This window comes from Amphiprion ocellaris, chromosome 15, assembly GCF_022539595.1.
Source record: "Amphiprion ocellaris isolate individual 3 ecotype Okinawa chromosome 15, ASM2253959v1, whole genome shotgun sequence".
Taxonomy (NCBI): Eukaryota; Metazoa; Chordata; class Actinopteri; family Pomacentridae; genus Amphiprion; species Amphiprion ocellaris.
The window spans coordinates 17123250-17144388 of NC_072780.1; the positions used below are offsets into that span (position 1 = coordinate 17123250).

Sequence of the window (21139 nt, forward strand, 5' to 3'; positions counted from 1 at the left end):
GAAAACCCCTGTACAGTTATGTTAGCACATGAATAGAAGTGAGTTTTCATGGAAAATAGGAAATTGCCTTTTGAACAGTAGTGTATTAATTTGAGTTTTTTTTTTGGTTTTTTTTTTAACATTTTTGAAATATACAATTTTTATTTTTTCTTTGGATATGATTTATGGCATTATAACTGTGCAATGCTTCTAAGAAGACATTTTTGAGTTCTCTCTAATTCTAGCTATTGTGTAGTTTCCATAGAGATGAGCTCTAAAAAATGTGAGCAAAAATGTGGCAAGAACAAGAAACAAACCAAACAAAAAAAAAAACACCCAGTAACCGCTGAAGATGAATTTGTATTGATGTTTTTTTTTGTCCCATGTGACCCAAATGCAGCATTACTTCCCCGCCCGGCACGTAAATAGCGGGATGTCTGACTGCACTGGAAGGCAGCACCAGTCCATCTTCCCATCAGCAGTCCGGTCAACAACATTCTCCAGGAGGAACCACCGCAAACTTCACCGACTCCCGCTCTTCAAAACACCGACATGGATGCCCTCAAGTCGGCTGGGAGAGCAATTATCCGGAGCCCAAGTATGGCGAAACAGTCGTGGACTGCCGGCAGACACAGAAGTAAGAAACAGAAGTTAACTGAAGAGAAAAACGTAGAGGTGTAATTAAATGCTTTTCTGTCACCATTAGCTGCTAATTTCACCGTGGCGAAGTTGACTTGAGCTAACCGTTGCGTCCGTTTTACCACAACTACGGACGGTCAGTGGGCTAATTATGACATTTTAAGCTAACTTTACTAAAGTTTGTTTTTTGGTTTCAAAAGCAAAACTGTCCAAAATGTTGCCATTCGGTCGACTGTCATAACAAAGTGACAAAAATGGAGTTTGACATCTTTTTTTAACTTTCGTAAGGAGCGGTACGTCTTGTTTGGTTTCTCAAAGGTTTCTAAAGTGCACCATGAAAATGCAACATTAGTGCTTGTTTCTTCAGGTTTTTTGAGGGGAAATGTTGCTACTTCTGTCTTTGGAGGAGGAGTAACCGTTCGCAGTGCGGTTTATCCAGTTTTTGGAATTTCTGAAAACAACCGGCAACAAAAATAGCAGTTAATTAGTGAAATCTCTGAAAATCATGAGTTGAAATTGGAAATATTCGACACGTTTTTACTCCGATGCTCCACTCGCTTCACGTGTTTCCTGATGATGACTGTAAGATTAGAATAATAGTATTTTCACAGGGTTTTACTGCTGTGGTCAGTACAATAACGTTCTTTATTGCCTTGTTATTTTACTCACTGCTGCAGTATTTTGGATTTGTGGATAATCCCAGTCCCCAGAACACCCCCCTCCTTCCACTCACACTACCAGAGGAAGTGCAGAGGTCAGGGTCAGAACTTACTGTGAATATTTTTTCTTTGTGTCTTGCTCAAGGGCACTTTACCAGGGCAGGAGCTTGCCCACATAGCAACATTAACATGAAACTCTTTTAAGATCGCTCTGGTGCCTTCTGTGGGACTCAAGGGCCACTTTGTAAGCTAAATCTCACTTGATCCTGGCTGTAGAGTTGTGGGGGGAATGACCGGGTGGCTTAGAAAGCCTGAAAGCTCCCCTGCCTGTAGCCAAGAGGACAAGCCAGGAATGCTGCGGGTCAGTCAGTGCACGGCCCCCGTTGGCACTAATTCAGGCCGGTCTATTTTAAATTCCAGAAAGGCCATTGTCAAATCTATAGGGGGATTAGAAAATGCAGGGTGGATCACACTGATACACTCCATTATTGTAACCTTAGTGGCTCACCTGGAAAAAATGGCAATGCCTCAGGAATCTGAGATACACTCTTATATCTTTGCAGCACATTAGTGCGTTAATGGAAGGGGTTCCGATGTTAATGTAGTTACTTCTGCACAGCTGTCAGTGACTGCAGTTACTTCAGATTGTAAACGGTCCGACAGACAGTTCCCCTTAAAAAATATTCACCCAAAGTGTATTAGTTTTATGATGTGTAGCTGGGTAACTGCTCCACAGTAAATGATTGGAAAGTACAGTTCCAACATGCATGATGCTCATGTGCAAAGCAACACTTAACAGAATTTTATTGCATTTCCACTGTCTGTTTTAGACTGAGTTATTTTGTTCTACCTGAGGTAATTGCATCAGGCTTTTTGACTGTAAATGGGTTCCTACTCTAATTATTAGTGGAATTAGCAGCTTCCTGTAAATGCAGCTACTGACCCACTTGTTACAGAAGTAGTGTATTGTAGTATAGATTACCAGGTCTTCTCCTGGCTGCAGGGTTCACATTCCTCACCAGCACTGACCCATATCATTCATGCCAGACTTCCAGGTCTGGCTCTGGCCCGATGGGACCAAGTCGGGATCGGCCTATATTTCTATGGACTTGGGCACTGTTTTCATCAGGTGAATTTGGCTAACTGGCTAGACAGAACACCAGCGGGCCTGGGGCATCTGAGGACCACTCGAGCCTTGTACCATTTCGCAGAATGCCATGAATGAGGCTTTTTGGGCTTAGCCACTCATCTTTACATATCTGCACACTGTGAGCGACTTTGCATTGAGGAGGCACCTATTCAGCCGCCATGGGTTCTGCCCTGTTTTTAAATGGCAAAGGCCTCATCCACTTTCCTGCTCTTAATGCCCTGGCTTGGTTGCCCTAAACGACCTACGGCGGCACGCTGCCAGTGTCAAGGACCAGCCTGAGGGTGCTTGTCTGTGGCAAAGAGCCTTTTTCTCGGGGCCTCCTCAAATCGAAGCACATGACCGTACACCAATACACAGTGATGCTTAGTATGGCAAATCACTGCCAGGGTGGAAATAATTCCACCTCAAAATGAAGTAGTTACGAAAGCATGGGATGTGCTTTTGAGTTGGCTCTTTTCTAACTCGGACTGTTCTTAGGAACAGGGTTTTTTCTTCTTCTGTTTCCACTGTTATTCTCTGCCAATCATGTTCCGCCCTCCTCACTGTATTCCACTGACATTTCAAACAGTTAGTTACCCCACAGGCTACAGTGGAACTTTGGATAACTATGAGAAACAGTTAAATGTGGCTTTACCAGAGTCACTTCTATCCAGAACAGATTTATGTGCTTTTCTCCTGTCACAGATGTAGCAGGCGGTGTCTAAACTGAGCGGTTCAAATGATGGTACCTATGTTTGATGACATGACTGTAGCCCAACAGTGAGATTCAGAGACAGAAAGATTGGCTTTAGATAGAGCTGGGATGATTCATTTATTAATTGATTAGTTGTCATGAGTTCATTTAATCAGTAGCTAATTTGATAAACCATGATTTACTTTAAATGCTCTTTTAAGAAAAGAAAAAAGAGTTTAAGATTCTCAAATTTGAACACTTCCTGGTTTCCTTCCTCTTTTGTTACGGTAAGCTGAATATCTTTTTGGGTGGTTGACAAAAGAAAACATTTGAGGATGCCATATTGGGCTTTTGAAAACACTGTTTGACATTTTTCACCATTTTCTGATGTTTAATAGAGCAATTAACTAATCAGCCAATCAAGAAAATAATCTACAGACTAATCAAGAATGAAAATAATTGTCAGTTACAGCACTATTTCTAGATTTTCCTACACTACAGGTCCATCTCCATGCTAACTATACAAGCATACAGGCTTTGCAGTTGCTACATTATGAAAGAAACTGTAGTTTAGATGAGTAAAGTGGGTAAGTTTTTAGAGTGTGGTTTGGGGTTTTGTGGTTTGACTGGTTGTCATAGGTGACAGGCAGAGAGCTGAAATAACTCTGCTAATGAGAGGAGGAGTAAGTTCTCAAGTCTGGCATAATTTGCTCTCAAAGTTTAAAAACATACAAACACAAAGGATTCATTTCTCTAATTACAGTAAGAATGCAGTTGAACCATAAAAAAACCTGTTGCTCTTCTTTTAGGTTTATCAGTCTACAGGCTGATAAGTGAAGTTGGGGTGAAAGGCCTCTGAAATTATTGTTTAACTTTGCTTCTGCAAATAGACTTTCAGATTAGCTTGTTATCACAAATTTGTTTATATTTCTCTGCATCAGCAGAATCCCTCACATCAACTCAGATGAATTTCTGTGTAGCTGTAAATCAGGGGAGTAGAGAGAATAGTGAAAAGGCAGCAGAGGTTTGGTTGTAAAAGAAAAAGATTTGGCGCAGAGTGCTGGAGTGGTTCTAAGTTGTAGTACCACAGTTGGTGGTTTCCCCAGTGATCCAGTGTTTGGTGTAGACACACAAATCAACCAGGACGTGAACTGCCTGACAGCTGGACCTTTTTGGATCACCGTGTTTGTTGTCACAGTGTTAACGAAGAACTTTCTTTGCACTGAGCTACATTAAATGGATACTCATTCATCAGTGTTGGATGTAATGGATGACTACTGAGCAGAAGACTGAAGCTGTGTCTTTATCTCCTTGTAAAATTCCTCTTTTCTCTGTCTTTATCTTCTCCCTGTCTTTTAAGACATTTCCACGTATGCTAACATCAGACAACTCATGATTGTTTTACAACCAGTAATTAATCTCTTAACACTAACAGATGGTGAGTTTGCTTTGTATGTTAAGTAGGGATCACCTGGTTTTACTTGGTCTCAGTTCACACATGCAGACAGCTGTTTCCTTTCACGTGTAGTTGTTGCTGCTGACCCTTGATCCCAAACCCTCCACATTCTCAGGCTGAGCTGTGCCTGGTACCTGCACTGTTGCTGTTTTCTCAGGATAGACAGAATTGAAAGCTGATGCTGGTACTTTATTAAGGATTTGATATTATCCATTCAATGGTGTTGTACCAACCACAGTGTGAGAGCAGCTTATAAAGCTTGCAATGAAACTTCTTTCAGTCAGTCTTAAGGAGTTCTTTAAAAGGCTGACGTCTTTTGGGGTTTAAATGAAAAGTTTTGTGTTTTAAAGGCTTTTTTACAGGCATTAACACTAGAAACTTGTAATTTTTTTAAGACTTTTGAAGTGGCGCAAGCTATAAACACTAAACATCTGCAATTATCAAGTAGGGTCACAAAATAGTAGTTCCTTTTTCATGCTGCTGTCTTATTATTTTATTAAAAGTTTTTTTGTATTTATGTGGTGTTAAGTGCTGGCAAGAGAAGGTGATGATACACAAACTGATTTTTCACATTAAGAAGTGCAATGACAAATCGCCACTTACAGCCCTAATGAAAGCCAGTTTGCACAAATTAATTTGAGCCAGTAACTTTACAGCAGATTGTTTCAAACAATACCTGATTCCTCCCCTCTCATTTTATAACTTTGTGCAGCAATTGCTGGAGTCTTTTTTTAATCACTTCTCCTTCTACTTTACTGTATCCATCCAAACTTACACAAAAAATGACAGAAGTAAAAGTTAGAATGTATTTATCCTGAAAACTATAAATGTATATCAGTTGAGATTGTTCATACATTCATATTGTATTTAAATCTTTGGCTCTATGACCAGCAGTGCTGGTCAATCAAGTATCCACTTTGATTCAGGATGAAATATTGAAATAGCTGTTGGGTTGCCATAAAATTTTGTTCAGATATTATTGTTCCTTTATAATCATTTTTAATAAGAGTTGACTGTTGTTTTTGCTACCGGATACCAACTATTATTGTAACTGAGGAGACCAATGGTGATTATTTTGAACTGCACATTGGCAGTAAAAGGGAAAACTTGACTAGAATGACTTTGTTTATTCATGTGTTACATGTGATTTTCTACATTTTTACACTTCCATTGACAGGCTATTATTTGTGATGAAGAACCAATCAGATCGTGATGTGGGGGGGGGACTTAACTTGAAACCACATAATAGCAACAGTTAGAGAAAACAGTATTTGAAAGTAGTGCATTTATGAGTTCATTTTATTGCAAACCAATTAAAAAATGATACTGAAAATTGCGAAATGCAGAATATAAGACCACTGTGATGCTCATATATATTGTTTTAAGTGAAATATCTATACAACTGTTTTGATAATTGCCGTGAACTTTGGTTCAGATGCTCATGCTCCTTTCAGCTACATTTATAAACACTTATGATAGTCCTGTTGCTTTTCTTGTAGCACCATCACCAATCTAATATGTCCAAATATCAGCAAAATTAATGGCATTCCCATCACCTTCAGCTGTATGTTTATTTAGTGCTGGTTAGCAAACATTAGTGTGCTATCACATTGATCTAAGATATGGAATATGGCAAAGATAACACCTGCTACATGTCACCGTGGCTATGTTTGCATGCTAGCAATTAGTTAAAAACACCAGTTTGCCAAAGTACAGTCTGACAAATCCACTTGCATTCCTGTAGACTTGTTACAGTGCACACCCACAATAGTGTGCAGAAGGACATCTTGTATGTGTTAACTTGAATTTGTTTTTCAAGAAGAATATGAATCATTAGCATCCTAACATTCTTCACTACCCAGTTTGATGGGTCATGTCAAACCTTTTTTGAACACAGATTATCACACAGCGAACTATTTGCCTTTTGTAAATAGTGTACATTTTTGGAATGCCATATTTCAGTACAATGAATCTCAGCTCTGAAAAGAATGCTTTTTCATCAGCTTCAATGCATCACTGACTCTGTCAGTCCTTAAAAACCTTCTTGCTGGTCTGACTTAACAGCATGCAGCCTTCCCTTCATGTATAGTGGGTTTGTGAACATGTGCCTGCATGAGTATGTGGTATGTTCTACGTCCCAGAGGAGACAAATACTAGGAGGATGAATTTCTAGGTAATGATGATGTTTTTTTGCTCTTGCCTTTGCCTACCCCTCCTTTCTTTCTCTGAGGAAATCTATGTAAACAGTGCTGCAGGGTCACGGCCAGCCGGCACCACGCAGAACCTGATAAGAAACCACATGGAGGCAGCAGCTGCTCCTTTAGCACTTACAGTTTTAGCCTTCTCTGTTCTTTTGCAGTGAACATGTCAGTATGCTGTTTTTATTGTAGTTGTTTTTTTTTTTTAATTCTACAAAAATTGTGACTGTAATGCACTTTTACAAAGGCATACGTGGCCTAGTTTTGGTGAGATCAGTTATGCTACTTTGAGCAAAGGAAACCATACTTTCCTCTTATCACAGTATGTCAGAGTCCGTGTATACTTGCTTCTAACTCTTTGCCTTTTTGTTGTCGGGTCCTATAAGTTGCTTTGGAGATGAAATATTTACTTTACATCCACAGAACCTCTGACCTAGATACCCTGTTTTGCTTTTCCTCTTCGGGGAGAGAGTAGATGAAATGGCTCAACTTAAGTTCAACATAGGCTGTTTACATTTCCTCTGATTTGTGTTTTTCTCAGACTCTTTGAATGTTCTCACGACTGATGGTATTTACTTTGGAACATGAAATGGGGCAATAAGTATATAAATGTGTGATGTTTTTAACTTGACAAGAACTTGATGACTGTTGATCAATCTATTGACCCACTTGTCCATAAAAATCTATTTTTCCTCTGTAGAGCTTCCAGAGAACTGGACTGACACACGGGAGACAATCTTGGAGGGTATGACCTTTAACCTTCGTCACCTCGGCATGACACTAGTGGACCAGCCCAAAGGAGAGGAGCTGTCAGCAGCTGCTGTAAAGAGGATTGTTGCCACGGTCAGGGCTCAAGTAACAATGAGTGTCGCAAACATTTGTTTTTGATGCCTTTTAATGTTTACATAAAAAAGTACAAGTACTATATTCTTTGATCACTTCCACAAAATATGTTTCCAGAATCATAAACAGTCATGTTCCAAAAAATGCTCCATTGGTTTTTAAAATGGCTAATAAGCTTGATGCTTATGAAGCAACTCATTAAGCTTGAGGACGTCCCGACTAATGGATGACCATGTTTTCTTTCAGTTAAAGTAATACACCTAAATCAGGATTGGAGGGATTTTCACTGATAGTGTTCAGCTGGTAAAAGCATCTCATACTGCTAAGATGTGGTAGGTCTTTATCAGTGTGATAGTTACTCCAACTTTTGGGATTTTATGCCACATAAGGGTGGACAGTCTCAGTTCGGCGTATGATCTGCTTATCAGGAATTGTAAAGATAGTGTCATAAAATAATTTATTAATGACTCTCTCCGAACATTCCTGCTGCACGTGATCTAAGCAAACATGATTGATTGTGATGGGATTAGGATGATGCTCATTGGATGCAATGTAGCTTAGCTGGCAGCGTATAAGCCAACATCTTGAAAGAAGCAGCAGTGGCACATATTATAGTTAAAGCTAGACTTGAGTTTATGTGACAGGCGTTGTATCCAGGCAACCATTTGTACAACTAATGATGTGATGACTTAAGTTCTACTAAATCTATCTGTCTGACTTCTGATTCAGATAGTGGTTCGTGATACTACCCCTAAAGAAAGTCACATGATCCAACATACTATACTTGGATTTGTAGTCAACGCAAGGGGTTTCCTTGGCATTGCATTGACCCATTAATAAAAACCAAGTATATGGAATAATCCGCGCTTAGTCATTAACACAGAGTGGAGGAGATAGGACTTTATTAGATATTTGTTACTGAGAAAACTGCTGTTTTCTGCCATTAGAAGTAGACATTTTTAAGAAAGCATGATCAGCCCTGATTAAGCAGTCACTTGTGGTCTCTGTTTGACATCTCTAACATGTAGTTAGTAGTTTTAGTAGGTACAAGTCAGTTGTACGTTCGCTTATGGCAGCTATGTGTGAAGGTTTTGTAGATATGCCGTACTGTCTTGATGCAAAACTATACATCAAACCTTACATGCTACTAAACAAACTCTGCTTCACCACTGTCTCTTTGACAGGCTAAAGCCAGTGGCAAGAAGCCTCAGAAAGTTGCTCTCAAGGTTTCTCCTCAGGGAATCATTCTGTGTGACAGCTCGACCAATAAACTCCTGGAAAATGTCTCCATATACAGGTATGTGTAGAGCAGCACAGGGTTTGCACATGAGCAGCATTGTAACTGTGTTATGCTTACACTACCATTCAAAAATTTGGGGTCAAAATGTCCTTCTTTTTGAAAGAAAAGCAGCAGTTTTTTCAATGAAGATAATAATAAATTAATCAGAAAGGCAGTATAGACATTGTTAATGTGGTAAATGAATGTTCTAGCTGGAAACAGCTGATTTTTAATGGAATATCTGCATAGGGGGACAGAGGAACATTTCCAGCAACCATCACTCCTGTGTTCTAATGCTACTTTGTGTTAGCTAATGGTGTTGAAAGGCTAACTGATGATTAGAAACCCTTGTGCAATTATGTTAGCACATGAATAAAAGTGTGAGTTTTCATGGAAAACATGAAATTGTATGGGTGACACCAAACTTTTTAACGGTAGCATACAAAAGCTGCTAACTGCAAGTCAGTGAGAGCCTCCCACTGTTGCCGATATTGCTCATGCCTTATGGAACCCATATTACATGAAAGAGCAGAACTAAAGCTTTGTAATGATGCTTGCCACACTGAAGTAATCATGTTAGGAGGATAGATTAGACCTTTGCAAAATAATATGACCCTTGCCCCTTGGTTGAATGAGTCACAAAGTCCGTATGGCTTCAAACCCTACTGCATATTGAAGTAAACTGCAGAGCTTACCATTTTCATTGATAGCTGTGTGCCTCTGTGTGCTAAAGGATTGCAGTAATCTGTTTTTTTAATAAGATTAAATTTCTGTATTATGTCCAGCTGTCATTACATCCTACTTTGTATGAAAATATATACACAAAATTATGAATTTGTTTCAACAATAATGATTAAAAGATGAGTGCAGTTCACATGTGCACAAGTGACTGGTGATCCTTGACTTGCAAGGTGAAGTGTCTGTTGGGAGCCTCTTTGTAGCGGTGGGGAGTGGGAGGGGGGCAAACATCTAGCTGGGTTGATGCTAATAACAAATCAAATAATGGCATTTATTTCCATTAGGTGCTAATTACATACTTGTCCTGCTTTCGAAGTCATACAGTATCCTGCCATCATTGTTTTGATATTGTCAGATTCCAGACAATCTGTCCTACACAAGTATGAACAGATATCTCTGCTGCCAGCATTTTATGATGAAATACATGTAAAAACACAGTAACTTTATAACATGACTATTTCCCCACTGATATAAAGTCTAATAGCGAAAACTCTGCACATACATCATATCAAAGGATGGAAGATCTAGACAATCTAAACTTAAAAAATGCTGCAAGTATGGCTAGATTCAACAGTGACCAAGATGAGACTCTAAAACTAGTGAAATTATCCTGAAAATAGCCTAGGTCTCATGGGGTTAAGTACCGTGTGAACTCTGCTTTGACCTCTTTGTGTGCTGTTTGTCTAACCTGTCACCCCTGACCTGCAGAATATCCTACTGCACTGTGGACAAACTGCATGATAAAGTGTTTGCTTATATCGCTCAAAATACCCTCAATGGGACCCTGGAGTGCCATGCCTACCTCTGCTCCAAGAGGAAAGTGGTGAGTTTAGAACATCCATGTTTTTATGTTTAACTTGAAGCGAGCACTTCTCAACAGCTCAAAGATTAAGTCTGCCTTTCTCTGTGGTTTGGGGGGTGGGGTTGAAGCCTGCTTCTGTGGTTGGGGCGAATGGTTTATTTTAGCTCTGCTTTTCCCTACCTACCTTTCTGGAACAGCTATCATTTATCCTGTAACTGTGGTTCTCATAAGTGCCTTGCCGACACTGTAGCTCTGCCTTCACCTCGCCTCCCATCCTTAAGAGGAAACCCAAGAAGTCGAGCTCCTGTCATCTTCCTGTGTCCTCCCATGTGTTGAAAAACAGAAGGGCACTTTTGCTCTCATCTTACCTGCCTCCACACTCATCCCCTTTTCTCCTAGGATAACATGATAATACTCCACTTAATTAATACTTACCTCTCTCTGACTGTGGTTATGCAGATAGTTGTGGTGACCTCTTTCTGTCCTTTACTGTAGCTGCTCTTCAGTCCCAGCAGAAACAGATTTGACTTACGAAAAGAATTGACTTTCATTGTGATGTCTGGTAAATACACCTACACTCTGACTAAAATACACTCCGTCTCTGCCCTACAAAGACAAAAAGTAGTAATTACATATTTGGGTGAGTTAAGACCTGAATCTGATTTTCAGTTGTGTTTTCTAAATGGAAAGTTATTATGCCACTGAAATGTGTAATTTCTAGAAAACAATGTTTTATATTTGCAGAAAAACAGCTCAGTTCACTTCCTGATTTTCTCTAGGTGTTATGTGTAACAGACAAACAGTAAATTTGACCCGGTAACATCCTTATATTTCTGGTGGAAATCATGTAATTTGATGCAGTTAAGCTACTTTTATGTCACGTACTTAGTTCGTTTGATCTAGTGATTGTAATCCTGAGAATGGGGTCTGTTTTCTCAAACTAGCTTAAAATAGACTACGGAGCAAAAAGAGCACATTTGTTTGCTGACATTGTTTTCTCCTGTTGCATTTTGTCAGGATTATCCAGAGCTAGAGTGCAGCAATGATTTTTTTGTGTGTCAAACAATCAGCCTTAAGACATTATGCTTCATTTTTGCCAGCCAGTCCAAAAACCTCTTTTTCTCCAGCTTCACTGCTTCTGTACTTACTGCTCTGTGCTTTTGTAGGGCAGGAGAGAAGTTGCCCCAGGTTTAGTCTTAAAGAACGAACAGCATTATCTCAGTTAATCTGTTTTTAAGGTTAATCATCTTCACTCAATGTTCCAGTAATGACACAGCAAGGAACATCAAGCACTGAGGCGATCATACATTTCTATGTGATAATTACTATGGACCAGGTGTCAGGAGCTTACATACCTTTTCTTTGATGATGTCTGTAAATAGAAAACATCACTGTTGAGGTGGAATGTATTTTACCAACTATGCAATTGTCCTTTGTTAAAATCTTGTTTTGCATAACTTATGAGAACAACACAAGTAAGTACTTGCTGTAACCGGGTGTCACTTAGGTTGGAAAATGTAATGCATTCTGTTTTTTTTGCCGCTACATTCTGTTACAAATTGTGTTTTCTCCTTTACTCCAGGCTCAGGCAGTAGCCTTGACAGTAGCCCAGGCCTTCACAGTAGCATTTGAGCTCTGGCAAGTAGCCAAAGAAGGTAGGAACCACACTCTTCTCCCTTTTCTCCTTCAAATGATGTGCACACACACACACACACTATCTCAAACACAATGCTCATACAAGCACTTGTCTTTAGAGAAGTTGTTTTATCAGTGTCTGAGCCTGCTTGTGTTTGTACTAAATCAGCCTTGATTCACCAGGGGTGCTCATATCTGGTGCATCTTTGCAGTAAATAGGGCTTGACCCGCTTTTGTTGTGTCTCTTTACAACTCCTCTCATTTTTTTTCCTTTCTTTTTTAGAGAAAGGGAAGAGAGTGAAGTCTGGCTCCGCTGGAGAGGCCAGCAGCAGTTCCCACTCAGAGAGATCGAACAGCATTGGGAGTCTGAAAGGAACAGGTAAAAAATATCACTATTTGTAGGCACATCGCTGAAATGTTTGTTTTGTCATTTTTGTTGATAACATAGCAGATATATTCCACATTTATAGGTATATTTACAAGTCTGTCACAAAGTGTTGTATTTGTATAAATAACTTGGGTGTATGCTTATGTTCTGAACAGTAACACCTTAACGTAAATATGGTTAATTTTGCAATTTGTTTCATCTGAAAAAAACATTGTTAGAGTTTAATAAATAAGGGCAATGTCCCTCTCCAGTCATTGAATAAAATCCCAAAAATGTATCTCTATGTATCAACCTTCAGTATTAAGATTCTTTTTCCATGAATGTAGTCAATTTCTGCCTTAAAATGCCTTAGATGTAGCTCTACACTGTCGCCTCCATTAGGGTATGAATTATGCTATTCATGTAGTCTGGCTTTGCCTCTGTCTCTACTCACTCCTCCCGACTCAACTCTATAAAACTGGTAAATTGTATTATTGGAGTAACTGATTCATACATGTTTGGCACAGAAACCATTTCTGAAGAAGAATCATTTTACCGGAGAGGATCTTTAAGCAGTTGCAAATATCCCCAAATACTTAGTAAGTATCCAGTAGGGATGGTTATCTTTCCCTCACCTCTCAATTAGATGTTGCCACAGACAACCTTTTGGATTTTGAGGACGGTGTGAATGTGGTGGTGGAGACCAACGGAAATGTAGAAGAGGATCAGCTGGATAACCACAGGCCCTCTGAGACCAATAACAATGCTGCCTGGGTATGATCTTCTCCTTCTTCTCTGGCTTTGGCTGTGTTGAACATATTTAGGAGGAAAGCAGTTGCTCCTTACTTTCACGAAGGTCATGAGCACTTTCAGTTTCCATTTTCATGGAAAAAATTTAAAATATTTAAAGTACGCCTCGGCATATTGCTGAAAAATGCTTCATGTATTGTTGAAAATGAGTGAAAAAGACTTCTTATGTGTAGCTATGTGAAATCTTGTCATATGTGTTTTGTTTGCAAAAACCCAAAAATATTATCTGGGTGTATATTCAGGCAAAGTCTTTTTCTTTCAGGAAATAGAAGATGGTTTGGATGAAGCCTTCTCAAGGTGAGATATTTGTGCTAAATATTTAAATAGTGAAGTTAGTCCTGGTTGATTCGTTATGCTGCTTGTTAGATAAAAAAATGCCCCATTGCCAAAATCTGCCTGTCGAATCCGTCACTGTACTGTTCTGTAGTTCATTCTCACACTGCTTCACAGTGCCACTTACTGATGATTTCTGTGTATTGCAATATGCAAAACCTTTGTTCTGATAAAATACAAACCTGTGAAATGTGGGGATAATCTCAAGAGACACTACACAATCAGTGAGAAATCATTTTAAACTGTCCTCAATCTGCTGTGTTTGTGTCTCCAGCTGTGCTCTGGATAGCTATGGTTCATTTCCAGGTAAAGTTAAGCACGACTGTCAACCTTTACAAGCCTTACTTAGTATGATAGTCCTAATTACTAACCAAACATCAATCCATTCCATTACACCACTGCTAAACCCAATTACACGGCTTACAGTTTGGTGATATTAGTCAGTAGTGTGAAATACAGTAGCTTCCTCTATGTTTTATTGCTTCTCAGATGGATTCATTGTCGACCGAGTCCAGAAAAGAAAGCTGAATTAAAGTATTGAATTTCAGTCAGAATGAAAAATGTCCTTGTCTTTGCCCATCTCATCATCACCAAAAATTGCTTTAATCTTTTTTTTTTTTCTCTGATAACCCCCTGCTATGATATATAGTCTGACTGGACTGAAGCAGTGAGAATTATGTGAATCCACTTCACACAGCAGGCTTTGTTGAGCCATTCCTGTGTTTGTGTCGCTGCTGGAAAAGTGGAGCAGTGGGTCACTCGAACTCGGTGACGGATCAACACCATTTATCCCATGGTTCAAATGAACTGAATGTCTTGAAGTAATCCAGCTGACCTTCACCTGGACTTTGTATATATTTATTTTCCCAGAGAGAAAGGGATGTTTGCTGCCAAATGGAGGGATACAAATTAGAGCAGCCTGAGGTTTTAGTTATATAAACTGGTCTGGCAGGCTGAAGCGCAGTGAAGGCTGCATTAAAATCAGCAGGTCACTTAAAACTAAAGGGTAGAAGTTAAATAAAAACAGTTTTCTGGCTTGTTGATGCTCAGACTAAAATAAATGGAGAAATGAACAAGACCAAGCTCTCACCATAGTGCGCAGCTCTATTTACAAAAGCTAACAGGCCTTCTTTCTTTTTTATTACATTTTTAATTTGTATCTATGATGACTGAGCTGGCAAGATCATTTCTCCTTCCTTACAGCTCTAAATCTGCAAATGTTTGCAGAAATAAAAATTATGAACCAATTCCCAGGCCTGCTCATCATCATGAGTGTGTGTGTGACGAAAATGGCACTTTGCGATTGTAAGTCTCACTCTTTGGTTCCCATGTAGAACATTTTGATCCTGCCTTCCTTGGAAAGGTTGTGTTTTTGATTAGAAAATTGCTGTTACTCAATGTAGCGCATGTTCAGTCTAACCATGACTGCTGATATTTCATATTTCCTGGGAAAACTCCTGTTAAAAGACCAAAACCAACAATGAATTTATCCTTCTAAGTTCTACTTGTGTATCCAAAGCCTGACTTGTGTGATTCCTCTGTGCCTCAGAGCTCCATTTTTAACGAAAAATGATTCAAAAACACCCAACCTACACTATTGCACTTTGTTTTATCATTAACGTGAAAATTTGCAACCTTTGCTAAAAACGCTAAAAGAAACAAACATTGTTTAGAGTAACTAAACTCTATATTTGTGAATTGAAGAAGAAAGTATTGAGAGACAGATTAACTGGTTTTGGTCTTTTAATCGGATAAGTAGGCAGAAAGTAGAAGAACTTCAGCTGTGTCTTTCAGAGTTTTTAAAAAGGAGCTGCTGAGTTTCAGTCTGTTCATTTTCCTTCCCCTCTGTCTTCTCAGACTGGCAGTGTCGCGTACTAACCCCCAGGTCCTGGACATTGGGGTGACGCCCCAAGACTGGCTCACCGAACCCGACTGCGACAGCGCCAATGGAAACACTCCTAACGGTCTGAGTCCGTTTGGGGACGATATCTTTGGCTTCTGACCACCACTGCACAGAGGGGAGAGAGACAACAACTAGAAGGAGGAAGAGCCGTCTTCCTACGATTTAACATGATATCCGTGTATATTTCAAATGAGGCTACAGTAAGTCCACAAGGGAACAAGTGTAGAACTGTGAGGTGAAGTGTGGCCTCTTCACCTTGTTGTTGCACTCTTCACATGAACCGTTCTTCCCTTCTCTGTGGAACCAGCACAGGCTGCTGCTCCTGCGCACCAAAGCAATAATAACATCCTTTAATGTTACTACATCTCTTCTGTTATTACGCTGCCAATATTAGTGCTAACTTATGTTCACCAAGTCATCTTCTGTCAGCATGTGTTTTTCTTTTGTTTACTTAAATTCTTCTGTTTCTGTAGTTTGGGCATTATAATCAGTGCTTTGTATATGTTTAGTTGTAATTTATAGTTTTATAATTTTTTTTTTATGGATTAGGTAGGACATAATTGTACAGACTGTATCAACAGGCCTTAATAACAGCAGGACAATCAGCTATGCTATACCGTCAAATTACAAAATAAAATCCTTAAGTACAACACGAGTGCATTTAGTCTAGTGAGGATTTGGCCTTTATCTGTCTTGGATGCAAACTGAAGATTGTTTTCTGTCTATAATCTGAAAATCAGCATACTTGCTCTATTTATATGAAATCTTCCAGTGGCTCCTTCAAGAATTAATGTTACAGGCATTACTTTTTCACTGCAGCAGTGTAACGTTCTCTTGACATGAATCCCAGATGTGTTCACATCCCACTGCGGCCCTTTCACTGTACACTATAATCTACCAGCATTGTAAAGAATTAAAATATATTCATGGATACAAAGTAGTCTTGGTATATTTATGTACTTCACTTAGATTACAATGGATGGTATCACACAATGATTATGTAGAATAAAAAGAGCAAACATTTTGTGGGAACTTAATTCGGCCTTGATATTCCATTTAGTAGTTGTTCTGGATTCTCTTATCATTTCCAAGGTCCAGAATTAACTTGACTTTGCAGAATTGTTTGACAGTTTGGAAAATATACACATTACATAGAACTTCAATGTTTGTACAAATAATTTAAGGCTGTCATTACTGTTAAAAATGATCTTGAAAATGGCAGTGTACCAATGACAAAAATACAGATTCCGAAAACCAGGGTTTCATATAAAACAAACCTTAAGAACCAATCCTGTTAGCTTACAGGGTGGAAGTTTCTGTATAATTGCTGGGACTTAACAAATATGTTTGATGAAAGCAACAGTGTAGAGTTACAGCTAAGTCATTTTAAGAAAGCATTGGATAATTTTCATACAAAAAGAACCTCTAAACATGCAACTTTGATACAAAGGGAAACATTTTTCAGGGTTTTGTCAGTGGAGAGGGTCTTTGACATTTGCAATTAGGGATGTCCTGATCAAGGGTTTTACTCTTGATACAGTCTGAGCAATCTGATGTTTAATATCTGCCAATTCCCAGCCCCATTTTTCTGGCTAATACTCTTCAAGTGTTATAGATAGGCTGTGGTACAGCCCCCAGGTTTAGGTTTGTACAGACATGATCTCAACTATAGGCTCAGGACAACCCTATTGGTAATATACACACTGATCAGGCATAACATTATGACCACCTACCTAATATTGTGTTGGTCCCCTTTGTGCTGCTAAAACTCCTCTGACCCAGGACCTCAGGGGATGTCCTGTGGGTTGCAGGGTGGGAACTACCTAGATCAGGCTTATCCTGGGACATCCCACAGGTTGGAATTGTTGTTTGACCTGCAATGTTTAAGTGGGTGGCACATGTCAAACATCCACATTAATGTCAGGACTCAAGGTTTCCCAGCAGAACATTACATTATGACAAGGTGATCGATGTTATTCACTTCACCTGTCAGCGGTCTTAATGTCGTGGCTGACCGGTGTATTACAGTATACATCTTTGAACCAGTAGATGAAGGAGGTCTTAGGTGTTACAGTTGAACTCTCTCTTTCTGTCCTCTGTGCACAGAACTCACTGGAAGAGTGTTATATGAGCTGCTTTGTTTCATATTTATAGAACTAAGGCTGCGTACGAACAGCAAACAATAACAGCTAGTGGACTATAAAGAAGATATTCCCTGAAGTTGACGTAAACTGTATTGGATTAGAATCTCAGACTTTAATGTTACTGCCTATGCTCACGGGTTGCACTTGTTTTAAACTTATTATGACTTTCTAGTGTCTGAATGGGCTTAGATCAACTTCTTAAAGTTCATGATTATATTTATTTGCTCGTTTCTGAATGAGTCCTCACTTTTGCTTGTCCCCATATTTGTACAGACAGTGTGCTGTTCTTGGATAAAAAGAGGGTGCGGCTTGTTTGTCCCAGCAGCAGGGGGCAGCGCTGTCCTAGCCAGTGAAGTGAAGCCCACACAGATGACTGCTATTTGAGGCTTAAGCTGTATGTAATGCTGGTCACATCTTCAGCTCTGGACCAAGACAGTCATTTGTAGTCTCCACTGCTGCACAATGATGTTATAACTTGTCTAATTCTTTCTAATAAGTGTCCTCTGTTGTCCCAAATTCAAAGTGACAGTGTAGGTCAATAAATGCAACTTTATTAGCTCTGAGAGAGGTCGTCATAAGGAGGAGAGGATGCTTTGTGTCAGACTGATCTATAAACCACCAGCAAGAGGACATGATGGCAGGGGAGGAGGACACTGGGCCTCAGCCTGTCTGGCTTCCTCATCACACACACACACAAACACACACATGGACACACACACGTTCCCTGCCACGTTCTGTATTCGACCCATGTGTGTGAACAGGACTCTGGAGGGCTGAAAGTCACGCGGTCTCGCCTCATTCTCTAACGGGCTGTGGCTCAGTGAAGCAGGGGCTTTTTTACAATTCGTCCCGACAAGCTTACTTAACCACCTGCATTATTTAACAGTCTTTCCTCAAAGGGAGCACCAAGTCTCTGTCTCCACTCTCTGTAAGTTTGATGAAAGCATGCAGAGGGAAGAGAGCCAGGCAAAAGTCTCTTCTCTGTCAGAAAAGGGACCGATACTGTAGGCGTAGACACACTTAAAAGGCAATAAGGGCTAAAGACTCAGTGAGTGTTTGGGCATCAAGGTCAAGTGATGGCAGATGGATAAAAGCAGCCGAATATGAAATATATTTACAGAAAACTGCAGGCTGATTTTAAATTAGCTGATCTGGCTTTTTGTGTTTGTGTATTTTTATTGATGCATTAAAGTGAATATTAAATTTCTGGCAACACCACACCAGTGAACACTTGTGAAAAGGAAGGACTTATCTAAAATTCAGGCACCTCCTGTATGTTTTTTTTCCTTTGGCTTCTTTTTAAGGTCTTTGCTATAAACCTCTGTACATTTCCTATTCAATATACAGAGAACAAATAATCTCCAAAAGAATATTAATTCTCATGTCTGATAAAGAAGAAGCAAAACTGAGGGAAATTTGTGTGAGCTTAAAGGAATAGTTTGGCATTTTGGGAAATATGTTGTTTTTTTTGTTTTGGATTTTTTTTTGCCAAGTAACAGATGAGAAGTCACTTGGCAAAGATTTTAAAAAAAAAATCCACCTAATAGCATCTCTAATGCTAACAAAGTAACACAATATATGTTGTTTGTTTAATATGTACCAAAAATTAAATCCCTTTTAAAGACTCACCTTTTTAGATCTGCTTTCCTTAAGTGATTCTGTATTTTATCTTGAACTTGTTTTACTATCTATTGATTTTAATTAACAGTTTTGTTTTATCTTATTGTATTTTATGTACAGCGTCTTTGAGTTTTTGGAAAAGCGCTTTATAAATAAAATTTATTATTATTATTATTATTATTATTATTATTATAAAAACAAACTGTAAAAACAACAAATTATGTTTTTATGAAACTATTTTTTCTGGTAGGAGCAGCAACTTCAACCTTATTGCTGAGGATTTTGGTGAAACAGGATAACTGCAAATTGTTTTTACAATGTTAACATTTTCTGTGTATGAAGTTATAAAGAGGTGTAACCAGAAATGCTATGATGTAAAGACTCACAACCTAAAGAAACCAGAATAAAAATCTATGGGAGAATTTAATAACGTTAAAGATGGTGGTACATGTCCCGCCATTCCCTAAAAAAGCCAATTGTCTGCTTGGCAACCACCAAACAAGGAAACATCCAACCAGTACTGCTTTCTAAACCTTATTTTGACGTATAGTATGAGGTACAACATGTGGGTCTGCAGCTTTAGAGGTGGCAGCAGTGCTCTGTTTGTGCAAGGCTAACTATGCTCTGGCCTCAGATTCATATTTAGCATACAGACATGAGAGCAGTATTGATTTTCTGAAGGAACTCTCAGAAAGAAAGCAATTAAGTGCATACCTAAATGACAGTTACTTGTATAACGGTCAAACCTTTGTATTAGCTTACATACATTAGGGAAAACATGCAGTACAAAAGCCGAACATACTACAAGAGGTTGCAAAATAGATATTGTACGCAGAAAACCTCATTAACCACAAGCATCAAGCATTCGTTTCTGGCTGTCACTCAACAGCAAAATCTCATGAGTAAACTGACTTTGCAGCGGTCAAAGAGGGTATACGGTGGTTATGTCATATATACAAATAACTTACACACTGGTGTGTGCTCAGGGTTATTGTATAGCTGAGTCAAACACTGCAGTGAAAGTGGCTCAGCATCGAATAAACATTTAAGCAAACTAATCCATAGCCTCAGCTTCAAAGAAAATTAATCTACAGTGGCTGCAATCGATGCCATTCTTGATTCACATATCTAATGAATTTGGTGCATGGAGTGACCTGCAGGCTGTAATGTAATGGAGCGCTTGGACGGAGACATGAATATCGCATTGTTCCTCCATCTGGTCATTCAGATAAAATCAGCGAGCACAAAGACAAGCTGCATTCAAGGGGGCTGTAAAAACTTGCAAAGGGAAGAGAGCTAAGTTTAAAGTGCTACTGATGCTGAGGAATGATTGTGTGTCTCTGTGCATTGTGTGTATTCGTGTCCTTGTCTTGAGAATCACATCACATTAGACAGACACAATCCAAGCTACCTGCCATCCAAAGCAAGAACCAACAAAAGTGTATTTGCATCATTAGGCTCTATCAGCCTCCTCTGACAATCTATGCAGTCTTCATCTGCTGCTACTGTTTACCCCATTCATTATAAAGTAAATATCACCATTTTATTTGACACAGCACCATTAGCTCGTGTGTGTATGTCGGCAAAAGTGTGCGAACACCTGCGGTTGTATGCTCTCTGGAGCCCCAGTCTAATTTATGTTCTCGGTTCCACAGGATGCCCAGGATGGGTGGGAGTGAGTAACTGAGTGTGTGTGTGTGTGTGTGTGTGTGTGTGTGTGTGTGTGTGTGTGTAGGTGGGTGTGTTAGGGGTTGTTATATTGATGCACGGCGACTGCAGATCCGGCCTCATAAACCAGCCTTGAGTTTGAAGGCCCGGGCCACATCCATTGCAATCTAACCTTGTCACAGCCCATATGCTGGCAGCCAAATTTGGCCACCCACACCCTTCATTAGTATTCAGAGAGATAAC

General features: G+C 39.4%; 1 protein-coding gene across 3 annotated transcripts; it reads left to right on the forward strand.

Annotated features, from left to right (window-relative positions):
• The first annotated feature begins 423 nt into the window (after positions 1-423).
• Positions 424-18826, forward strand: ldlrap1a (low density lipoprotein receptor adaptor protein 1a). 3 transcript variants are annotated; one of them, XM_035955411.2, is made up of 10 exons: positions 424-616; positions 7455-7597; positions 8782-8894; positions 10323-10437; positions 11999-12071; positions 12335-12430; positions 13065-13192; positions 13491-13525; positions 13836-13867; positions 15419-18826. In XM_035955411.2, exons 1-10 carry the CDS (start codon positions 532-534, stop codon positions 15463-15465), a joined length of 867 nt encoding a protein of 288 aa, XP_035811304.1. In that variant the 5' UTR covers positions 424-531; the 3' UTR covers positions 15466-18826. The 3 variants fall into 3 exon arrangements, with proteins under 3 accessions (XP_035811304.1, XP_054873826.1, XP_023141945.1); XM_055017851.1 differs by lacking the exon at positions 13836-13867 and having other exon boundaries at positions 425-616; positions 13077-13192; XM_023286177.3 differs by lacking the exon at positions 13836-13867 and having other exon boundaries at positions 426-616.
• Positions 18827-21139: the final 2313 nt, after the last annotated feature.

Coding starts and splice junctions, on each gene's coding strand:
- ldlrap1a (XM_023286177.3), top strand. CDS start 532: ATGGATGCCCTCAAGTCGGCTGGGAGAGCAATTATCCGGAGCCCAAGT. Junction 12,431..13,064: donor TGGGAGTCTGAAAGGAACAG/GTAAAAAATATC, acceptor CCTCTCAATTAG/ATGTTGCCACAGACAACCTT. Junction 13,526..15,418: donor TTGGATGAAGCCTTCTCAAG/GTGAGATATTTG, acceptor CTGTCTTCTCAG/ACTGGCAGTGTCGCGTACTA.